The sequence below is a fragment of the Bos javanicus genome, chromosome 17, assembly GCF_032452875.1.
Source record: "Bos javanicus breed banteng chromosome 17, ARS-OSU_banteng_1.0, whole genome shotgun sequence".
Lineage (NCBI taxonomy): Eukaryota > Metazoa > Chordata > Mammalia > Artiodactyla > Bovidae > Bos > Bos javanicus.
This window is the reverse complement of record NC_083884.1, coordinates 54121992-54142714: the sequence shown is the minus strand read 5'-3', so window position 1 is coordinate 54142714 and position 20723 is coordinate 54121992. Positions and strand designations below refer to the sequence as shown.

General features: G+C 44.6%; 1 protein-coding gene across 5 annotated transcripts in view; it reads left to right on the top strand.

Moving 5' to 3' along the window:
• Positions 1 to 20723, top strand: part of TMEM120B (transmembrane protein 120B) — a 45656-nt gene that overhangs the window by 3302 nt on the left and 21631 nt on the right. For 2 of the 5 annotated variants that reach the window (XM_061384744.1, XM_061384743.1), the window contains exons 2-4: positions 10831 to 10865; positions 17253 to 17371; positions 19341 to 19457. In XM_061384744.1, the coding sequence (XP_061240728.1) occupies positions 10831 to 10865; positions 17253 to 17371; positions 19341 to 19457 (271 nt within the window). Of the gene's footprint in view, positions 1 to 10830; positions 10866 to 13686; positions 15117 to 17252; positions 17372 to 19340; positions 19458 to 20723 lie in introns of those variants that run through there. The other 3 variants (XM_061384745.1, XM_061384747.1, XM_061384746.1) reach the window with 2 other exon arrangements.

Sequence of the window (20723 nt, the reverse complement as noted above, 5' to 3'; positions counted from 1 at the left end):
TTGGCTGCTGTGTATAGAATAGACATGAGGGGGCCAGGCTGGAAGCAGGAAGATCAGTATTATTTAATTAAAACCCTCTGAAATAGAGCCTGTTATACCCATCTTACAGAGTGAAAAATATACCCCAAAGTATAAGTACTAGAGTCAGGATTCAAATCCAGGCAGGTGAACATCAACATCTATACTCTTAAAAAAATTTTTTTTAAATTTATTTAGGCCATGCCTTGCACTACACAGGATCGTAGTTCCCACATTAGGTACTGAACTGGTGCCTCCTGCATTGGCAGTGTGGAGTCTTAACCACTGGACTGCTGGGGAAGTCCCCAGAGTCTGTACTCTTAACCACGGCCCAAGGCAGGTCTGTGCCCTGGGTACTCTTGTTTCTCTCCCATCTTGCATTATTTTCTAGGCCTCTTTTCCCCTAAAAGTGGGTTGTGTGGAAAGAACTCTGGACAAGGGAATCAGAATTCTTGGGTTCAGGTCTGAATTCTGCTGCTGTCTAGCATCTGACCTTTAGCAAGCTGCCTCTCTGAACTTGAGTTTCTTTGTCGACCAAACAAAGGCTGACAGTAATAGCAGCAACAATAAGAACTAATTGTATGATACATGGATTATTCCATTTAATCTAAACAACAACCTGGCTTTATAGATGAGACTGAGGCTGAGAGATGTTACGTAACTTGAAATTCGTGGAGCCAGAATTTGACCCCAGGCCCGCTGTTTCCATCAGGTATTTTTGGGGTTGAGCTCCAAAAGTATCCTGAGACCTTTGGCTTTAGAAGGAAAGTTTCGGACTTGTGGGGACTAATTTTATTTCTATGGTGCTTTAACATGAAGCATTAGTAAGGGTTCTTAGTTGTAAGTGGCATAAATCCAATTCAACCAGCTTTAAGCCAAAAAACTGAAATAGTTTATTGGCTTCTGTATTGGGAAGTCCAGTGGCAAATGGCTTCAGGCAGGGCTGGATCCAGCTTCTCCAGTGATGTTACATGTGCACGTGTGTCTGTGTCCTCTGTCAGCTTTGTTCTCAACCATCTCTCCCATGTTGTGGCAAAGATGAGCTTTGACAGCCCCAGGCTGACATCTACCAGCTTAGCAAACCTCAGAAACAAGCATCTTTTCCCCTGTAATTCTAGCTGGAGTCCCAGGGCTGACTCTCATCGGCCCTACCTGGGTCATGTGATTATCCCTTAACCAGATCCTGTGGCACTGATTGGCTGGGTCTTGGTTAATATGTCCCCCCTGTTGCCCAGGACTGGGATGACTGCTGCTCAAACCACATGAAATAACAGTGGGAGAGGGGTGGTCCCATGAAGGAAAATCAAAGTACTGGTAGTGAAAAAACAAAAACAGAGAAGGATGCCAGACAGCTATCTTTTTAGGAGTAATATTGTAGAAACAGTCTATATCTGTGTTTCACCAACTGTGTTAAGGCACCTCCAAGGAGCTGTAGCAAGCTCACAGGGGCACTATGGGATAATTTAAATTTTCAAGAGAAAAACAATGACATCTGTCACGTACCACTTAAACTGCTAATGGAGTAGTTCACAGCTGCACATTAGATTATGCTACATTCTTTTTAATGATGTCATATCTTTGTGAAGTTGGGGTTTTGGTGCTGATTAAAATCAAGTACTATGTGAAAATCAATTTAGAACAAGAAATGAGGGTGACAGTGTCCAATCTATTCCTAAGGTTTGAGCCTGACAGGCATATACATCCATAAATAATTTTGGTTACTTCAAAATGAAATAAAAATACCCTTGGCAATTTCTGCGTATTCTTTTTTATTTCTTCCAAGAGACTACTGAGTTGTTAGGACATGGATACTTTTCAATTATTTGGCTTCCTTAGTGGCTCAGAGGGTAAAGATTCTGCCTGCAATGCGGAAGACCCAGGTTCGATCCCTAGGTCGGGAAGGTCTCCTGGAGAAGGAAATGGCAACCCACTCCAGTATTCTTGCCTAGAGAATCCCCATGGGCAGAGGAGCCTGGCAGGCTACAGTCCATGGGGTCACAAAGAGTTGGAGACAGCTGAATGACTTCACTTTCACTTTTTCTTCCAATTATTTGGCCTAAGGACTCTGTGAAAAGTTCATTGAGACACTAAGGCAGTGGTAAACCAACAAAGTTAGGGAACCTTTGTTTTATATCCTCATTGTGGTGGTGGTTACACAACTGTATATATTTGCCAAAATTCATTAAATTGTACACCTGAAAATTGGTGAATTGGTATGTGAATTATACCTATAAAGCTGATTTAAAAATACCAGTACATGGCCTGTTACCTATATCTCATGCCCTAGCTCTTTCACAACTGAGGAAACTAAGAAGTGGCAGATTCTAGACGTGAAGTCAGTCTGAGTGTCAAGCCTAATCACTTAATTTTTATGTTACCTGCCTCCCAAATGCCTGACATACTTGCCTATACCTCCACTTACTGTTCCTATAACAGACATTACTAATTGATCCTGGCACGTGACTCAGAATCTTTCCCAGTGTAGAACTGATGCAGTTTAGGTGAAGTCAACTTGTCATCTTTGTAGTCTTTCCACTGCCAGTGAGTCTTCGTTCAGTATACTCAGCATTCAGAAATCTTTGTCTGAAGTCAGTTCCTTAGAACTATATAAATGCAATCTCGTGAAAACTTAGCACCAGCCCCAACTATCAGCCACCGTATTTTTGTGGTGGCCATGACTCTGGCAGTCTACTGGGCTATCCACCAGCTTGCAGTGCTCCTAGGCCAGAGCCCTGTCTGAAAATGGCACATGATTCCATTCTGGCACATTTAGTAAATTTTTTTGGCCATGCCATATGGGAGCTTAGTTCCCCAACCAGGTATTAAACCCATTCCCACTGTAGTGGCAGTACAGAGTCTTAACCACTGGCCCGCCAGGGAAGTCTCATTGCCATCAATTCTTGCAATGCATATTGACTCAGGTGTTGTGACTCAGTCAAGTTATGTTAAGAGGGCATCTCCAGGTGTGTCACAGCCGTGCTGGGACCTGGAATCATTAACCTCATCTTCCCACTGGGGCAGAGTTTGTGGCCTCAGAGGACAGGAGAGGTGGCAGATCTCCAAATCCTTCAATGGAAACTCAACTGTTTGTGTCTCCTGGACATTGTATAAAAGGAATGCCAATCAGATATGTGGGAAAGGAGCTATGGGCATCCTAGCTAATGGTGCCAATGTTAGCGTCTGTCTCTGATCTATCCTATATTTTTATAAGTAATACATAGCCACATAGTTAAAAAGTCAAATAGGAAATGTGTATAAGCATTCTATAACAGCTAAAATCTGGAAACCTAACTGTCCATCAGGATGGATAATTCCACCAAACATCCGTAGAGTGTGGTATGAAGATGAGAATGAATAAACTAGAACCATATGTATCAACATGGGTAAATGTTTTAAAGAGAAAAGCAACATTGAGTGAAAAGTTGCTAAGCAGGTACGTATAGTATAACATGTATAATATAATTTAAAGCATTCAATACAACACTTATGTTCTGCTTACTGATACGTGTCTATACAGTACAAATACAGACTTTTGCAAGGGAGTGATATGGGTCAGATTCAGTAGAATGGAGATTTGGGCAGGGCCCTAGCAAGAGACAAATGACTCTTCCGTATGGATCTCTCTGAAAAGAGTTTAAGGACGAGGCTATTTACAGGGGTTTAAAGGGGTTTCCCTGGTGGCTCAGGTAGTAAAGAATCTGCCTGCAATGAGAGAGACCCAGGTTCAATCCCTGAGTCAGAAAGATGCCCTAGAAAAGGGAATGGCTTCCCACTCCAGTATTCTTCCCTGGAGAATTCCATGGACAGAGGAGCCTGGCGGGCTACAGTCCATGGGGTCGTCAAGAGCTGGACACAACGAGGCCCCTGGAGTTGGGACCATCCCAATACTAAGGGACAGAGGGAAGGGGCAGTCACCGGAGCCTAGTGCAGGGTAAGGAGAGCAGCAGGACTTCAGCTGTAGTGTCAAAAGCCTAGGAAAGTGAGGAGGAGGCAGGGGAACCAATACCCCAGTCTGCCTCTCCTCCTTCCCCCAGTCTTCTGTCCTGGCACCCCGTTGGCTAAGTAGGAGGCAGGGCAAGGGAGCCCAGGAGATGCAGTCCGTAGGGGTCAACCTCTCAGAGCACAGAGGAAGACAAGATTGATCTGGGGTGGGCTTGGGGGTGGAAATAACCAGCCTAGGGGTTCCTCTTGTTGAAGGTAGAGGATGGGAATGCTATGTAGAAAGAATATGTAGGGGCTTTCAACAATTTGTGTACTATTAGTTCTTAAACTGAGGGTGAGAAATGTGGGCATTAATGTTGTTTATTTTCTATTAATTATAGGATTTTCTGACTTTTTCAATATGCCTGAAATATTTCATAGTCAAATGAGCAGGAGACCAGAAAGTCACCTAACAGTACCAAAAGCCTTATTCATAAAAATAGGCTCAATGGGACTTCCCTGATGGTCCAGTGGTTAAGACTCAGCGCTTCCACTGCAGGGGCACGGGTTCAGCATCTGGTTGGGGAGCTAAGATCCCACATGCCGAGAGGTGTGGCTAAAAAAACAAACCCCCCAAAAAAGATTCAGTCATTTATGTGATTACGACCATGCAAATTTCATTTACTGAAGAACTGAGCAGTGTACAATGCTTGTACTTTCTCTTGGGGATTTTTATTACATTTATATAGTCAGCACTTGATTGTTTCCTGGCAGTGTTTGCCTTGTAACTATCTTCCCCGCCCCCCACCCCAAAGCTCTATCTTTAGGTATTTTATCAAGTGGGTCTTTCTTTCCTTTGCTTGGTCTTGAGTTAGACAGCTGGGGGTTGGGACTTGCTCTCAGCCGCAGAACAGAGTCCTTTCTTTCGCAGCTGCCTGTCTGCTCCGGTGCCCCCAGCACTCGGGGTTATTTTTGGAGGTAGCAACTTGAAGTGGGAGTCAGTCGTGTGCTTTATAAGCTGGTACTCCCTGCATTGTGTGCAGACACCAGACTCCCAGTTTTTGGTGAGTGTGCTCTTTTGCTTCAGTCCACTTCTGCCAAGTTTATTTTATTTTATTTACTTTATATTCTGTTTCTTATTGATTTATTTATATGTTTGGCTGCGCGGAGTCTTCCTTGCAGCATGCAGGGTCTTTCAGTTGTAGCATGTGGTATCTAATTCCCCAACCAGGGATTGAACCGTGGGCCCCTTGCATTGGGAGTGCAGAGTCTTAGCCACTAGACCACCAGGAAAGTCCCACTGCTGCCAAGTTTAGAAATAAAAATAGTGGTTTGGTATTTTGGCATTTTCTTTGAGAGTTGGCAAACATACATGTACCATATGACCCAGCAGTTTCATTCCTAGATATCTAACCAAGAGAAGTTGAAATATATATCTACTACCAAGACTTGTGCACGAATGTGCATAGCAGCCTTATTCGTAATAGCCAAAGACTGGAAATAACTTAAATGTCCAACAACTGGTAGATGAGTAAACAAAATATGGTATAAATGCTGTGGTGTGATAAAAAAGTGGATACATGCCACAACAGAAATACACCTCAAAAACACGATTCTTTGTGAAAGAACCAGACACAAAACTGCATCTTATATGATTCCTCTGATGTGAAATGCCCGGAAAAGACAAATCTATAGAGTCCGAAGGTGGGTTAGTGGTTGCCAGGAGCTGGGAGGAAGAAGAGTGGGGAGTGAGTGTGGATAAACACTAGAGATCTTATTGGGTGACGGAAAGTTCTGAAACTGGACGTGGTAATAGTTGCACCACTTGATAAATGTATAAAAATCACTTAATTGTACACTTAAAATGAGAATTTTATGACATGTAAGTTATACCCAATAAAGTTGTTAATAATGGTTTAGGTTCTTGCTTTGGCAGAAAAACACCCAATATGGTTGTTCAGAGATCTGCATTTTAAAGTGCCTGTGTAGTTACTGGCTTGATGAAGGATTTATTCATCAGGCTCCAAGTTTTTTGGCACCTTTATGATGACAGTGCCCAGGGCAAGAGCTTGGTAATGAGTCCAAGATTTATGGCTTCTCTTCTTACCTGGTATGGTTAACTTTTCCCAGAAGGGAGGCTCTGTTCTTTGGCATATTAATCTAGATTCTGACCCCTGCCTCATTTTTAAATTAGCTAATTTTATTTGACTGTACCGGGTCTTAGTTGGGGCATGTGGGATATTGTCTTCCTTTCTGCACACGGGATCTTTAGTTGTGGCATGCGAACTCTTAATTGCAGCAAATGGGGTCTAGTTCCCTGCCTGGGGATCGAACCTGGACCCCCTGCATTGTTAGTGCAAAGTCTTAGTCACTGGACCACCAGGGAAGTCCCTGACACTGGCCTCTTAAATGGAGACACTCAACCCAAATTGGCAAAGCCAAACAGAATAAAATGGCATTTGTTCACTTATATTACTTAGGACCTCAAAGGTGTACCACCTTCAGATATAAGCTGATCCAGGAGCTTAAATGAAACCATCAGGGCTCAGTTTACCCCTCCATCCTGTTTTCCTCTCAATTGGGTTCATTCCCAGGCAGCTAATGGCAGCCCCATTAGCTCTGGGCTCATATCCTACTATCTTCAAAACGAGTGGCAAAAAAGTTTCTTTTTTTCCCCTTTTTTTCAACAGTTCTGATAAAAAAAGTCCCACAACTGAGTGTGATTGGTTTTGAATGCTCGTCCCTGAGTCAACCAGCTGGGTCAGGAGGGTGATGTTCTGATTGGCCAGGCCTGGGTCATTTGCCTTGGAACCTGGGGCAAGGTCCACTCTGTTCCTAGCCAGATCTCATGGACTCAGTGTCAGGGAGGGAGGATCTCCAAAGAAATTACAGGGAATTAACCAGAAAGGGAATAGCTGCCGAGCTGGCAAAAACAACAGAAGGCTTCCATCTGGTGACTAGTTGCGTTCAAGACCATAGGGGCTGGTTGGTTGAAAGGCAGGGTTGGCTTGCCTCTGTGTGGCTCACTCCTGGAAAAAGCATCTCAAAGCACAGGTCCAGCTGAGGGTCTTCTGGAGACATCCTCAGGAGTGGAGGACAGGGTCTCTGAGGGAAGACAGGAATTGTGTTCCTTCCCCCCGTCCCGCCCCCTCCCAGAAACACCACAAAGACAGTCCCATCAAGAGACAGCTGTCGTGAAATGGTTCAGCCTCTCTGGAAAATGATATGGCAGTTCTTTAAAAAAAAAAAATTAAGCTGTGTGATTAATTACCATATGATCCAGAAATTCTGCTTGTGAATACACACACACACACACACACACATATATACCCCAAAGAATTAAAAGCAAGGACTCGAACAAATATATATACATCCATGTTCATAGTAACATTATTCACAATATCCAAAAGATGGAAGCAACCCCGGTGTGCATCGACAGACGGGTGGATAAAATGTGCTATATACATACTGTGGGGTATTGTTCAGCCTTAAAGAGGAAGGAACTTCTGATACGTTCTGCAGTGTGGATGGACCTTGAAGACATTATGCTGTGTTTAAATGTCAGGCACAAAAATATAAATACTGTATGAGTCAACTTGTATGAGGTACTTAGAGGAGTCATATTCATAGAGGTAGAAAGAATGGTAGAGGACTTCCCAGGTGGCACAGTGGGTACGCACCCGCTTGCCAATGCAGGAGACACGGGTTTGATCTCTGTTCTGGGAAGATCCCACGTGCCTCAGAGTAACTAAGCCCTCGAGTTGTAACTACTGAGCCCACGAGCTGCAACTGCGGAAGCCCACTTGCCTAGAACCTGCACGCCATAACGAGAGGCCATTGCAATGAGGAGCCTGAGCACTGCAACAGAGAGTGGCCCCTGCTCGCCACGATTAGAGAAAGCCTGTTCAAAACAGTGAAGACCCAGCATAGCCAAAAATGAATAAGAAAAGAGAGTGGAGGTTGTCAGGGGCTGAGGGGAACAGGAAACTGAGTTATTGGGTGATGGGTTCAGAGTTTCAGTTGAGATGATGAAAAAGTTCTGGAGATGGATGGCAAATAATGTGAACATATTTGATGTCACTGAGTTGTACACATAAAATGGTTAAGGTGGTAAGTTTTGTGTGTATTTTATTGCAATTAGAAAAATTTTAATGATTAACATGGTAAGTTTTATATATATTTTACCACAGTTGAAAAAAGATTGAGAGACAACTGTCTGGGAAAAGGACAGAATCCACGAAGTGAGTTGATAATCTTTCCTGCTGCTGGTGTGACTGCACAAGGTGGAATCAGCAGAGGCTGGGTGTGGGTGAGGAATGCCCTGGGAACAGAGAGCGTGTCACACTAAGGGCCTTGTTGCCACTTCACATTGTCCTCGAGGCTGACAAATCCTGAGCCTGGAGCCGAGGACAGGGTGGACAGGAAGTGTGGTCTCCAGTATCAGATCTCCCTTAGGAAGTGGCCCTAGCCAATGACAGAGAACTGTTAGGAGTCAGGAATGACTATATGTGCCTGCGGACACAATTATGAGAAGGGCCATGGACTTCAGTCTGATGTTTTAAGAGTGGGCAGAAAATACCACCAGTGGAGCATTATTGTTGTTTAGTCGCTAAGTTGTGTCTGACTCTTTGCAAGTCCCCATGGACTACAGTACGCCAGGCTTCCCTGTCCTTCACTATCTCCCAGAGTTTGCTGAAACTCATATTCATTGAGTCGGTGATGCCATCCAACCATCTCATCCTCTGTTGCCCCCTTCTTCTCCTGCCTTCAGTCTTTCCCAGCATCAGGGTCTTTTCCAGTGAGACGGCTCTTCACATCAGGTGGCCAAAGTACTGGAGCTTCAGCATTAGGTGAAGTATGGCGCATTGCATGCACGTGTGCTAAGTAGCTTCAGCCATGTCTGACTCTGTGCAACCCTATGGACTGTAGCCTGCCAGGCTCCTTTGTCCATGGGATGCTCCAGGCAAAAATACTGGAATGGGTTGCCATTTCCTTCTTCGGGGATCTTCCGGACCCAGGGATCGAAGCTGCATCTCTTACGTCTACCTGCGTTGGCAGGTGGGTTCTTTTACCATTACACCACCTGGGAAGCCCATGGAGGCATTAGGAAGCGCCTTTAAGAAAGTCAGTGGGGATACGCTGAGTGTTGGTGAGTGTGGGCAGCTGTTGTATGCTGTGGGTGGGAGCATAAATTGGCACAGCCACTCTGTGGGCAGTTTGCCAAGACAGGTTAAAAGTAAAAACAAGCCTGTACGCCATGACCCAGCAATTCCACGTCTCTTCCCCAGAGACACTTGTGTGTGTGCCCAAGGAGACAGTGCAAGGATATTAATCATTGTTGCATTGTTGGTTATTGTCAGAGACTGGAAACAACCTAGTGATAGGAAAATGGCTAAATAAACTGTTGTCTGTTCATAGTATGAAGGACTGAACAGGACTAAAAATGAAGCACATCTGTATAGTCTTCTTTTTTTCTTCTTCTTTTCAATTAATTAATTTGGCTCTGCCAGTCTCAGTTGTGGCACGCAGGATCTTTGATCTTCGTTGCGGCATGTGAACTCTTAGTTGTGGCTTGTGGGATCTAGTTCCCTGACCCCGGATCAAACCTGGGCCCTCTGTGTTGAGGGTGTGGAGTCTTAGCCACCGGACCACCAGGGAAGTCCCTATCTATGTATTCTTATGTGGATAGATCTATAAGACATATTATTGAGTGAGAAAAGAAGGTTGTGAAATCATATCTATATTCTGATACTGTTGATATATTAAAAAAAAATCAAAAGTATGTGCTTTAGGGTATAAGCTATGCTGCTGTAGCAAAGAGATCCCCTAATAAAGTGGTTTAAATGAGATAGCTTCTTCCTTTCTCACATAGTAGTTCAGACGGGTGCTGAGTTATCCATTGGCCAGTTATCCATTGGCATAAAGCAACAGTAATTGCATTTTGCTCATGGATTCTGGGAGTCAGGAATTTAGGCAGGGCATGGTGGGAATGGCTTGACTGTGTTCCACAAGGTCAGAGGCCTTAGCTGGGAAGATGCAAATGGTTGGAGCTGGAATTATCTGGAGGTTTCTTGACCCTCATATCTGCCTGAACTGAATGACAAGAAGATTTATCTTAGTTGTGGCTGTTGATGAGATCAGACTGCTGTCATGTGGCTTCTCTAAGTGGTTAGGGTTTCCATGCAGCATGGTGGCCTTAGAGTCATGGAACGTTTTGTTCCAGAAGCTAGTGTTCCAGCAAAGAAGGTGCAAACGCAATGGCCCTCTGTGATTTTTTCTCAGAAATGGTATAGTGTCAGTTCTGCCGTTTTTAAAAAATTGAGATAAAGTTGATATATTATATGTTTTAGGTGTATAATATAGTGATTCACATTGTTAAAGGGTAGACTTGACTTACGATAAAATGCTGGCTGTATTCCCTGTGCTGCACAGTGCATCCTGAGAGCTTGTTTATTTATTGCATAGTGGTTTGCATCTCAGTCCCCCTACCCCGGTATTGCCCCTCTCCCCTTTGCTCTCCCCACTGGTAACCACTAGTTTGTTCTCTGTGAGTCTGTTTCTTTTTTGTTATATTCACTAGTTTGTTGTATTTTTTATATTCCACGTATAAGTGATATCATATAGCATTTCTCTTTCTCTGTCTGACATATTATTAAACATAATGCCCTCCAAGTCCATCCATGGCGAAAATGTCATTCTTTTTTTATGGGTGCATAGTATTCCTCTCTGTGTGTGTGTGTGTGTGTGTGTGTGTGTGTACCACATCTTTTTTATCCATTCTTCTGCTGATGGACATTTAGGTTACTTCCGTATCTTGGCTATTATAAATAATGCTGCTATGAACATTGAGGTGCATGTACCTTTTTGAATTAGTGTTTTCATTTCCTTCAGATACAGACCCAGGAGTGAAAGTGCTGGATCATATGGTAGGTCTATTTTTAGTTTTTTTGAGAAACCTCCATACTGTTCCCATAGTGGCTGCACCAATTTATATTCCCACCAACAGTGTGCAAAGGTTCCCTTTCCTCCACATCCTTGCCAGCATTTGTTATTTGAGGTCTTTTCAATGATAGCCATTCTGACAGGTGTGAGGTGATATCTCCCTGTGGTTTTAATTTGCATTTCCTTGATGTTAGTGATGTTGAGCATCTTTTCATGTGCCTGTTGGCCATCTGTATGGCTTCTTTAGAAAAATGTCTATTCAGATCTTCTGTCCATTTTTTAATTGGGCTGTTTGTTTTTGGGGGTACTTCTGACATATTTGACAGAAGAACTGTACAAAAAAGGTCTTCATGACCCAGATAATCATGATGGTATGATCACTTACCTAGAGCCAGACATCCTGGAATGTGAAGTCAAGTGGGCCTTAGAAAGCATCACTACGAACAAAGCTAGTGGGGATGATGGAATTCCAGTTGAGCTATTTCAGATCCTGAAAGATGATGATGTGAAAGTGCTGCACTCAATATGCCAGCAAATTTGGAAAACTCAGCAATGGCCACAGGACTGGAAAAGGTCCTTTTTCATTCCAATCCCAAAGAAAGGCAATGCCAAAGAATGCTCAAACTACTGCACAATTGCACTCATCTCACACGCTAGTAAAGTAATGCTCAAAATCCTCCAAGCCAGGCTTCAGCAATACGTGAACCATGAACTTCCTGATGTTCAAGCTGGTTTTAGAAAAGGCAGAGGAACCAGAGATCAAATTGCCAACATCCGCTGGATCATGGAAAAAGCAAGAGAGTTCCAGAAAAACATCTATTTCTGCTTTATTGACTATGCCAAAGCCTTTGACTGTGTGCATCACAATAAACTGTGGAAAATTCTGAAAGAGTTGGAAATACCAGACCACTTGACCAGCCTCTTGAGAAACCTATGTGCAGGTCAGGAAGCAACAGTTAGAACTGGACATGGAACAACAGACTGGTTCCAAATAGGAAAAGGAGTACGTCAAGTCTGTATATTGTCACCCTGCTTATTTAACTTATATGCAGAGTACATCATGAGAAACACTGGGCTGGAAGAAGCACAAGCTGGAATCAAGATTGCCAGGAGAAATATCAATAACCTCAGATATGCAGATGACACCACCCTTATGGCAGAAAGTGAAGAGGAACTGAAAAGCCTTTTGATGAAAGTGAAAGAGAATAGTGAAAAAGTTGGCTTAAAGCTCAACACTCAACATTCAGAAAACTAAGATCATGACATCTGGTCCCATCACTTCATGGGAAATAGATGGGGAAACAAGTGGAAACAGTGTCAGACTTTATTTTTTGGGGCTCCAAAATCACTGCGGATGGTGACTACAGCCATGAAATTAGAAGACGCTTACTCCTTGGAAGGAAAGTTATGACCAACCTAGATAGCATATTCAAAAGCAGAGACATTACTTTGCCAACAAAGGTCCATCTAGTCAAGGCTATGGTTTTTCCAGTGGTCATGTATGGATGTAAGAGTTGGACTGTGAAGAAAGCTGAGTGCCAAAGAATTGATGCTTTTGAACTGTAGTGTTGGAGAATACTCTTGAGAGTCCCTTGGACTGCAAGGAAATCCAAGCAGTCCATCCTAAAGGAGATCAGTCCTGGGTGTTCTTTGGAAGGAATGATTCTAAAGCTGAAACTCCAGTACTTTGGCCACCTTATGAGAAGAGTTGACTCATTGGAAAAGACTCTGATGCTGGGAGGGATTGGGGGCAGGAAGAGAAGGGGACGCCAGAGGATGAGATGGCTGGATGGCATCACCGACTCGATGGACGTGAGTTTGGGTGAACTCCGGGAGTTGGTGATGGACAGGGAGGCCTGGCGTGCTGTGATTCATGGGGTCACAAAGAGTCGGACACGACTGATCAACTGAACTGAACTGAACAGACGTATTGTATTGGTCAGAGCAGCCACAAGCCTACTTGTATTTAAGGAGACTGAAAAGAGATACCACTTCTTTGTGTGAGGAGTGCTAAAGGACTGGTGGTCATGTTTTAAAAGAAGATCCAGGTTGGTGTGGCTGAGGAGGGCACTGTAGGCTTTGTCATTTGTACCATGTAGCTTCCATTTCCGGTTTCAAGGTAACTGGATCCATTGTTGCCATATGCCGCCAGGGAAAGAAAGAGTGGAGGGTAAGTCGTTACTTAGAAAAATGTGGTTCAGTTATTCTTGGCAGAAAATGTTGCCTTGAAACTGCCTTGTCGCAGTGAAAACTGAACAGCTAGAAAGAGCAGGTGTAGTGGTTAAAAAAAAAAATGTAGTTCAGAACTTACATCCCTTCTGCTTGCAACCCATTGGCTAACACTTGGTTGTATTCCTACACTTAGCTGCAAAGGAGGCTGGGCAATGTCTGTAGCTGGACAGCCATGTGCTGGCTATGTCTTGGTGGGGTCCTTTTATTAAAAGGAAGCCAAGGAGGGCTTCTCTGAGGGTCCAGTGGTTGAGTGTCTGCTCCCAATGTAGGGGATACAGGTTTGATCCCTGAATGGGGAGCTAAGATCCTACGTGCCTCATGTGCCACGTGGTGTGGGGCAAAAAAACAAAAAACTGAGATGTAATAAATACTCAAACTCTTTATTTAAAAAAAGGAAACAAAGGAGAATAAGTATTAGGGACAATTAGTTTTTGCAACAGTGAGCATTTTTTGTATGTATGTGAAGTGTATGTGTATATATATATATATATATAAATATATAAATAGGTCTATGTGGAACATAGAAATACACAGATACAGAGAATACAGTCTAGAAGAAACGTAACAGTGGTTACTTCTGGAGAAGTTGGAGAAGACAGGATAGGGGTCTATTCAAAGTCAACTCTAGCTGTAGCTGTAGTGTTTTAATTTTTAACGAGGATAATGTCCTTATGTTTACTTGTGAAATTAAATATTAATTCAAGCTGAAGAGGGCCCGGTGAGCATCTGTCTGTTGATGTTGTGGTCTGGTCTTATCTCACTGTCCGGGGGCCCGACACCCAAGAGTGCCGGGAGGTGGTGTGGTGTTTCACCTTCCGTTGCTGGGGACTCCAAATCCAAAGGCATCACTTTCTCAAAGGCTGTGTAGTTGGGGGTCTCTCTGCACCCATCCTCCACGTCCAGTTCTGGAGAGTTGCCTTTCTTACCCGCAGACACTGGTTGAACACTGAGGACTGTTTTGGCGCCGAAGCCTCTTTCTGTACAGATTATTCATTCATTACAGGTAGGAAGCTGGTCACTGTACAATGGAGAAGACAGATGGCCACCATCTCCCCCAAGCAATCAGAGTTAACATCACAGACTCCACATCCCTTCTCATGGGAGACACTGAGGACCCAGTGTCACTTGAGTGGCATGTCTGTCCCAGATGCATATTCACAATTCAATCATGAGGAAATATCAGACAAACCAAGGCAGAGGGACATTCTCCAAAACAACTGGACTGAACACTTTAGAAGCGCTGATATTCCCAAGACAGAAGTTGAGGAGCTGGTCTAGACTAAAGGAGACCAAAGAGATATGAACAACAATACAAGGCATAAGACGGAATTGGGTCCAGGGTCTGGGGAGAAATTGCCATCCAGAGATAGTTCACAGGACTTCCCTGGTGGGCCAGTGGTTAAGAATCCGCCTGCCAGTACAGGGGATACAGGTTGATCCCTGGTGTGGGAAGATCCCACATGCGAGGAGCGTCTAAGCCCACACGTCATAACTGTTGAGCCCGTGCTGTAGAACCCAGGCTCCGCAACAAGAGAAGCCACCGCAGTGAGAAAGACGAGCGCTGCACTAGAGAGTAGCTGCTGCTTGTAGCAACTAGAGAAAGCCTGCATGCAGCAACCAAGACCCCACACAGCCATAGAGAAATAGTGATTAAAAAAAGAAAGCGTTCACATCCAAACTTGAATTTGGATGGTATTTGAGGCCACAGTAGTGTATTGTATCAAAGTAACATTTTCTATATTTGATAGTTAGATGTATAAGAGAATGTCATGTCCTTAGGAAATATGCATTGAAGTATTTAGGAGTAAAGAAGCCTATTGTCTACAAGTAACTCCCAAATGATTTAGAACAGAAATAGTCAGACTCTTGACAAAAAGGTCAAGTAGTGAGGATTCTGGGCTTTGCAGGCCATGTGGTCTCTGTCACAACTACACTTGCTCCATTGCTGTGGTGCTGCAGACGATATATAAATGAATGGGCATGGCTGTGCTCCAGTGAAATGGGTATTTATTCATGGATTCCAGAGTTTCAATTTCATATATGTTTTACATGTCACAAAATATTCTTCTTTTGATCTTTTGCAATGAGACAAAAATCATTTCTAGCTTACTGCCTGTACAAAATCAGGTGGCCAGATTTGGCCAGTGGGTTTATTGATGCCTGATACAGATAAAGACTACACGCACACACAAACACACACATGGGAAGAAAGCAAATATATCATAATGCTAATAGTTGGTGAATCTGGGCAAAAGGTGTAAGGGGAGTTCTTTGCACTCTTACAAATCTTTCAGAAGTGTGAGATTAGTTAAAAATTAAAAGCTAAATTTTAAAAAATGAGACACGGTTTTCCTCTCTGGGGGCTCAGGAAGGAGAGAATGAGGAAACTGTTTAAATCCAGGGGACTGAGCCCTCTGTCAACTGAGGGCCAAAGGAGATAGGCTCAGAGCATTCTTCCGTGTTGCTCCTAAGTGTTATCTATTCACTTCATTGCCTTCATTTTTTTCTTATTTTTGAGCTTAACTTTCATATCTAGGAACCTGCTTGGCAGACATGAGAGTTTAGGCTATGGGCCTCATTGCCTATCCCTTTTTCCTCTCTGCTAATACAGTTCTCTACCACCCAAGCAGACAGCCACTTTAAATATGGCCATTGGATTATTGTTTTTTATTTTATGGTCCCCGTACCCTCATATTGTTCTCTCTAGATTGTTGGTATTTGTCTTAGATTACCAGGACTCTGGAGGAGACTGGTTGTTTCCCTGCATAGGGCACTACCCAGGGGGAGGTGTGCTGTGGCAGTAATGTCGAGAAGATCCTTTGTTCCATTCTCCCTGCCGTGGGGAGCACTGTCTTGTATTTCCTCTGGCCTTGTGGTCCCGAATGGTTATTTCCAGGAGTAAGATATTGAGTGTATTGGAGTGGCTGTGCCTGGGATAAGGAGGGTTGACTTAAAGGGAGGAGGTATGTCTTTTTCTTAATTGTCTTAGCAAGAACTGTCTTCATTGCCAAGATCAGAAACCCAACCCAAACTGGACTAACCAGAAAGGAATTTATTAATTCATATAACTAAGAGTATCAGTGTTGCATTCAGACTTGGTTGGATTCAAGCGCTGAAATGATGCTGTAAGAATGCTGTCTCTTACTGTGTCCCAATTCTGTTTTCCTGTTTGGCTTCATTCTTCTTTTTAAAAAATTATATTTATTTGGCTGCATCAGGTCTTAGTTGTGGCACATGGGATCTTCAATCTTCTCTGTGACATGGGGATCTTTAGTTGTGGCAGTTGCAGCATGTGGGATCTAGTTTCCTGACCAGGGATCGAACCCTGGCCCCCTGCATTGGGAGCATGAAGTCTTAGCTAATGGACCCCCAGGGAAGTTCCCAGCATTCTTAGGCAGGCTCTCCACACTCAACAGCCCCAGGTGTGCCTTCTACCAGAGTAACAAACCCAGGAGAAAGAGGGCATCTCTAAATCAATACTTGTAGGTGAAGTCCCAGAGCTGACTCTCATTGGCTCAGTTTGAGCCATGAATCCACCTATGAACCAGTCAGTTATTGGGGGGATTGGAGAATATTGATTGGCTAGGCCTGGGTCACATGACCACGCTTGGTTATGGGCACTGTTAGCTCTATTCAAACCACCTGGACCAAGAATTGACACGAGGTGGCTGGCCCCTCAGAGGCATATTTGGTTTCTGTTCCCATCAGAAAAGACAGAACCTGCACAGAAAAAAACAGCAGTTCCTTATTTCACTAGTGCTGCCTTCCCCAAATCCAGTCCCAGTTTTATAAGTTAGATCTTTAATAGGTGTACTTGTATCATCTTAACTGTCAAACTGGATTCTATAGTCACAAAGAGCTGACTTATTGGAAAAGACCTTGATGCTGGGAAAGATTGAAGGCAGAAGGAGAAGGGGGCAGCAGAGGATGAGATGGTAGCATCACTGAATGAATTTGAGCAAACCCTGGGAGATCGTGAAGGGCAGGGAAGCCTGGTGTGCTACAGTTCCTGGGGTCAAAAAAACTCAAGTCAGACATGACTTAGTGACTGAACAATAATATACTCAGACACAAGCAGACTGAAAAATAACCTCTTTATGTTTTCCTGCACACCCTGCCCGGGCTCTTCTATCCCTCAGGAAACTCACAGGATCTACAAGCAGAAGCTGGAGGAACTGAATGCACTCCAGACTTCATGTAGCAGCTCCATCAACAAGCAGAAGACACGACTGAAGGACCTGAAACTCACACTCCAGAGGTAGGCGGGCTGCAACTCAGAGGCTCCCCTGGCTTTTAGGGACAGAATCTCAACTCAAAACTGGCTTGAGCCGAGAATGGAAATTTTAATGGAAAAAAACAGAAGTGGCTTCAAGCATCACTGGATCCAGGGGGTCAAAGGGTGTTTTCAGGAATTTGGTTTTTTCCCTCTCAGTTCTGCCTTCCTCTAGATTGGCTTCACTCTCTGGCTGAGATGGTCACTGAGATAGCCACCAGCAGTGCCAGGCTGTTATCTTCTTGGCCTTTCTTCCTACTGGCTTGGCCACCCCAGCAGAATGAGAATTGTCTTTCAGCCCAAGTGCTAGGTGTGAGTCTCATTGGCTGGAACTGGTCATGTGACCATCTGTGAACCAATCATTGAGACTCGGTTTATATAAGACTTGGGGGCTACCCTGGTGACTCAGAGGTAAAGAATCTTCCTGCAGTTCAGGAGACCTGGGTTGGGAAAATCTCCTGGAAAAGGAAATGGCAACCCATTCCAGTATTCTTGCCTGGAGAATTTCATGGACATCCGAGCCTGGCAGGCAAGCCTATGGGGTTGCAAAGAGTTGGATATGACTGAGTGATAACACTTTATAAGACTTGGTCCTATGCTCAGTTAGTTTATGGACCTGGGGGATGGGATAGCTCTACTTGAACTACTTGGGAGGGGGAAGAGGATGAGGCATAGTTCCCACAGGAAAGTTGTTATGAGAAGTCCTGTCAGGCAGGCAAATAGCCAGTATCCTTCTCTCAGGCAAAGGGAGTTCACCCCACCAGGTCTCTGGTGTAGGGGGTGAGAGGTCCGGCATGCCTGATGGGGATATACTTGAACTTACGACCTAGTTCCTTTCCTAAGGCCAGGATCACCTGTTCACTTCCTAGTCCCATGTCTTTATGGTTTGGAAAGTGCTGTCATTCCCTGCAAGTGAAGGAGTCCAGTGAATGCTGTGACCCCCTAGGAAGACAGGTAAACAGGCTCTGAGTGCCTTGTCCCTGGTCGCTTAGTTGGGCCTCCATTCCAGTTTATGATTCCTGGGCGATTCTTCCCTTCCCCAATGGAAAATTTGGGAGGATGGTTACTGATTATATCCCTAATCTTGACTGACCATTTCGGACATGGAGGCCCATTAGTCATGTGAAGAGTGTGGATGGTTCCACATAATGACATCACCACTCTTGGAAAAACATATCTCACTGATGGTAGGACTCCAGTCTTTTATCTGTCTAGGGTTTTTCATTCCTGGCACTCTTGATACTTCTTTGTTCCTGTGCATTGTAGGATGTTGGGCAGCATCCCTGGCCTCTACCCACGAGATGCCAGTAGAACTCTCTACTCCTGTCTTGACAACCCAGAATGTTCCCAGACAGTGTCTTCATGGTTTGGGAGAACTCCCATCCCAAGTTTCCCCAGTTGAGAACCATTGGGTTGGAAGGTTGACTCGTGAGCAAGGTTCCCAAGGACCCCTGCTCTTCTTCTGAGTATCTATGACTTGTTTTTCTAGTTTTGAAATTAAATCTCACCAAAGAACAACAATCAGACCTTGGTTGGTTGACTGCTAATACTTTCAAAACTCTTCCTGTCTGCACTCTCGTAACCTTAAGGTTATTCCTATAGAATAGCGTGGAGGGTGGTATTGCCGGCCAATATCCCTGGAGCTGGTACTATGTGTCAAGTATTCTAAATGTTTACACTGCATTTACTTACTGTGTCCTCACAATGATATCGTTTGCAAGGTAGGTCTGATGTTATCCCTGTTTTTGAGGTCTGGAAAAGAAAGCAGAGAGGTTGGTTAAAGGACGTTTCCCAAGGCTGGCAGGGAGCCAGCATCAAACCCAGAGAGTACAGCTGGAGAGCTGAGGTTGCCAGAAGCATTGAGATGGAAAGATGGGGGGCAGTGCCTAGAGCTTCTGGTTTCTTCATCCAGTCTGTATAACGCTTGTCTCACCCCCCACACCTCTGACCTCAGGTACAAGCGCCATGCCAGTCGGGAGGAGGCAGAGCTCGTTCAGCAGATGGGCGCCAACATCAAGGAGCGGCAGAATGTCTTCTTTGACATGGAGGCCTACTTGCCCAAGAAGAATGGGTAGGAGCTGGGGACCTGCCCTCACACTCCCAACACCGTGTGCAGATGCCCAGGCCTGGAGCACCTGGTCTGCGTGCCTCTGACCTCCCTGCTGGGGGCTGAGGAGGAAACAAGGGCAGGAAAGAGAAGGAAGCTTCCTTACATGACCCTCCATGAACCCAGGAGGGGACCTCAGCCCCTCCGTGTAGCAGTAACATTCCTGGAAGGGCTTTTTCAAGGAACCAGACAAAGGATCTGGTTCCCAGCCTCTGCCATCTGCCTGATGTCACCTGGGGTCAGGAGGAAACATGTTCTTTCAAGAGAACAAACATCCATTGAGGGCCCCTGTATGCCTGGCATTGTGCAGGGGGGCTCTCTTGACGTCAGTCATTTCACCCTCTACAACCCGGTGAGTGAGATCCAGGAATCTCTGTTCTAAAGGTTCAGAGAAGTGGCTTTAGGAAGTATCTTGCCCAGGGGGCTCAGACTGGGTTAGGCTGAACCAGGATGTGAACACTGGACATTCTGACTCTAATGTTTGTGTTCTTTCCGTTTTCCTCCTTCAGAGAAGTCCCATCTCCTTCCTCAAGTGACATCTCTGCCACCTTGTAAAGAGGGATCCTTATAGCATTGTATCATGACTTGATGTGGGTGGCTAAATGCATGTCCCAGGAAGCACCCTGACTTTCTTCCCGGTTTGACCCAGCCCTGAGTCAGAGCCTTCTACCAGAGGCCTTCCTCTTGTCTTCTCCTTTTTGGCTGTGTTTGGTTAAAAACTCCATGCTTTGGGTGGTGATAACTTTCTACAGAATGAAACAGCGTGACCTTCTTTTAAAGTCAGATTCACTCTCCTAGCTCCAGTCTCCCTAGTCCTCTGTCCAGCTTACATTAGTTAGGAATCCTTGGAATACAAATAACAGAAAACCCAACTCAAAGTTGCTTAATTAATAATAGGGCATTTATTGACACATTTAACTAAAAAGTCCAGGTGTAGCTCTAGGTAGGACTGCTGCTGCTGCTGCTGCTGCTAAGTCGCTTCAGTCGTGGCCAACTCTGTGCGACCCCATAGACAGCAGCCCAACAGGCTCTGCCCTTCCTGGGATTCTCCAGGCAAGAACACTGGAGTGGGTTGCCATTTCCTTCTCTAATGCATGAAAAATGAAAAGTGAAAGTGAAGTCGCTCAGTCATGTCTGACTCTATGCGACCCCATAGACAGCAGCCTGCCAGGCTCCTCTGTCCATGGGATTTTCCAGGCAAGAGTACTGGAGTGGGTTGCCATTGCCTTC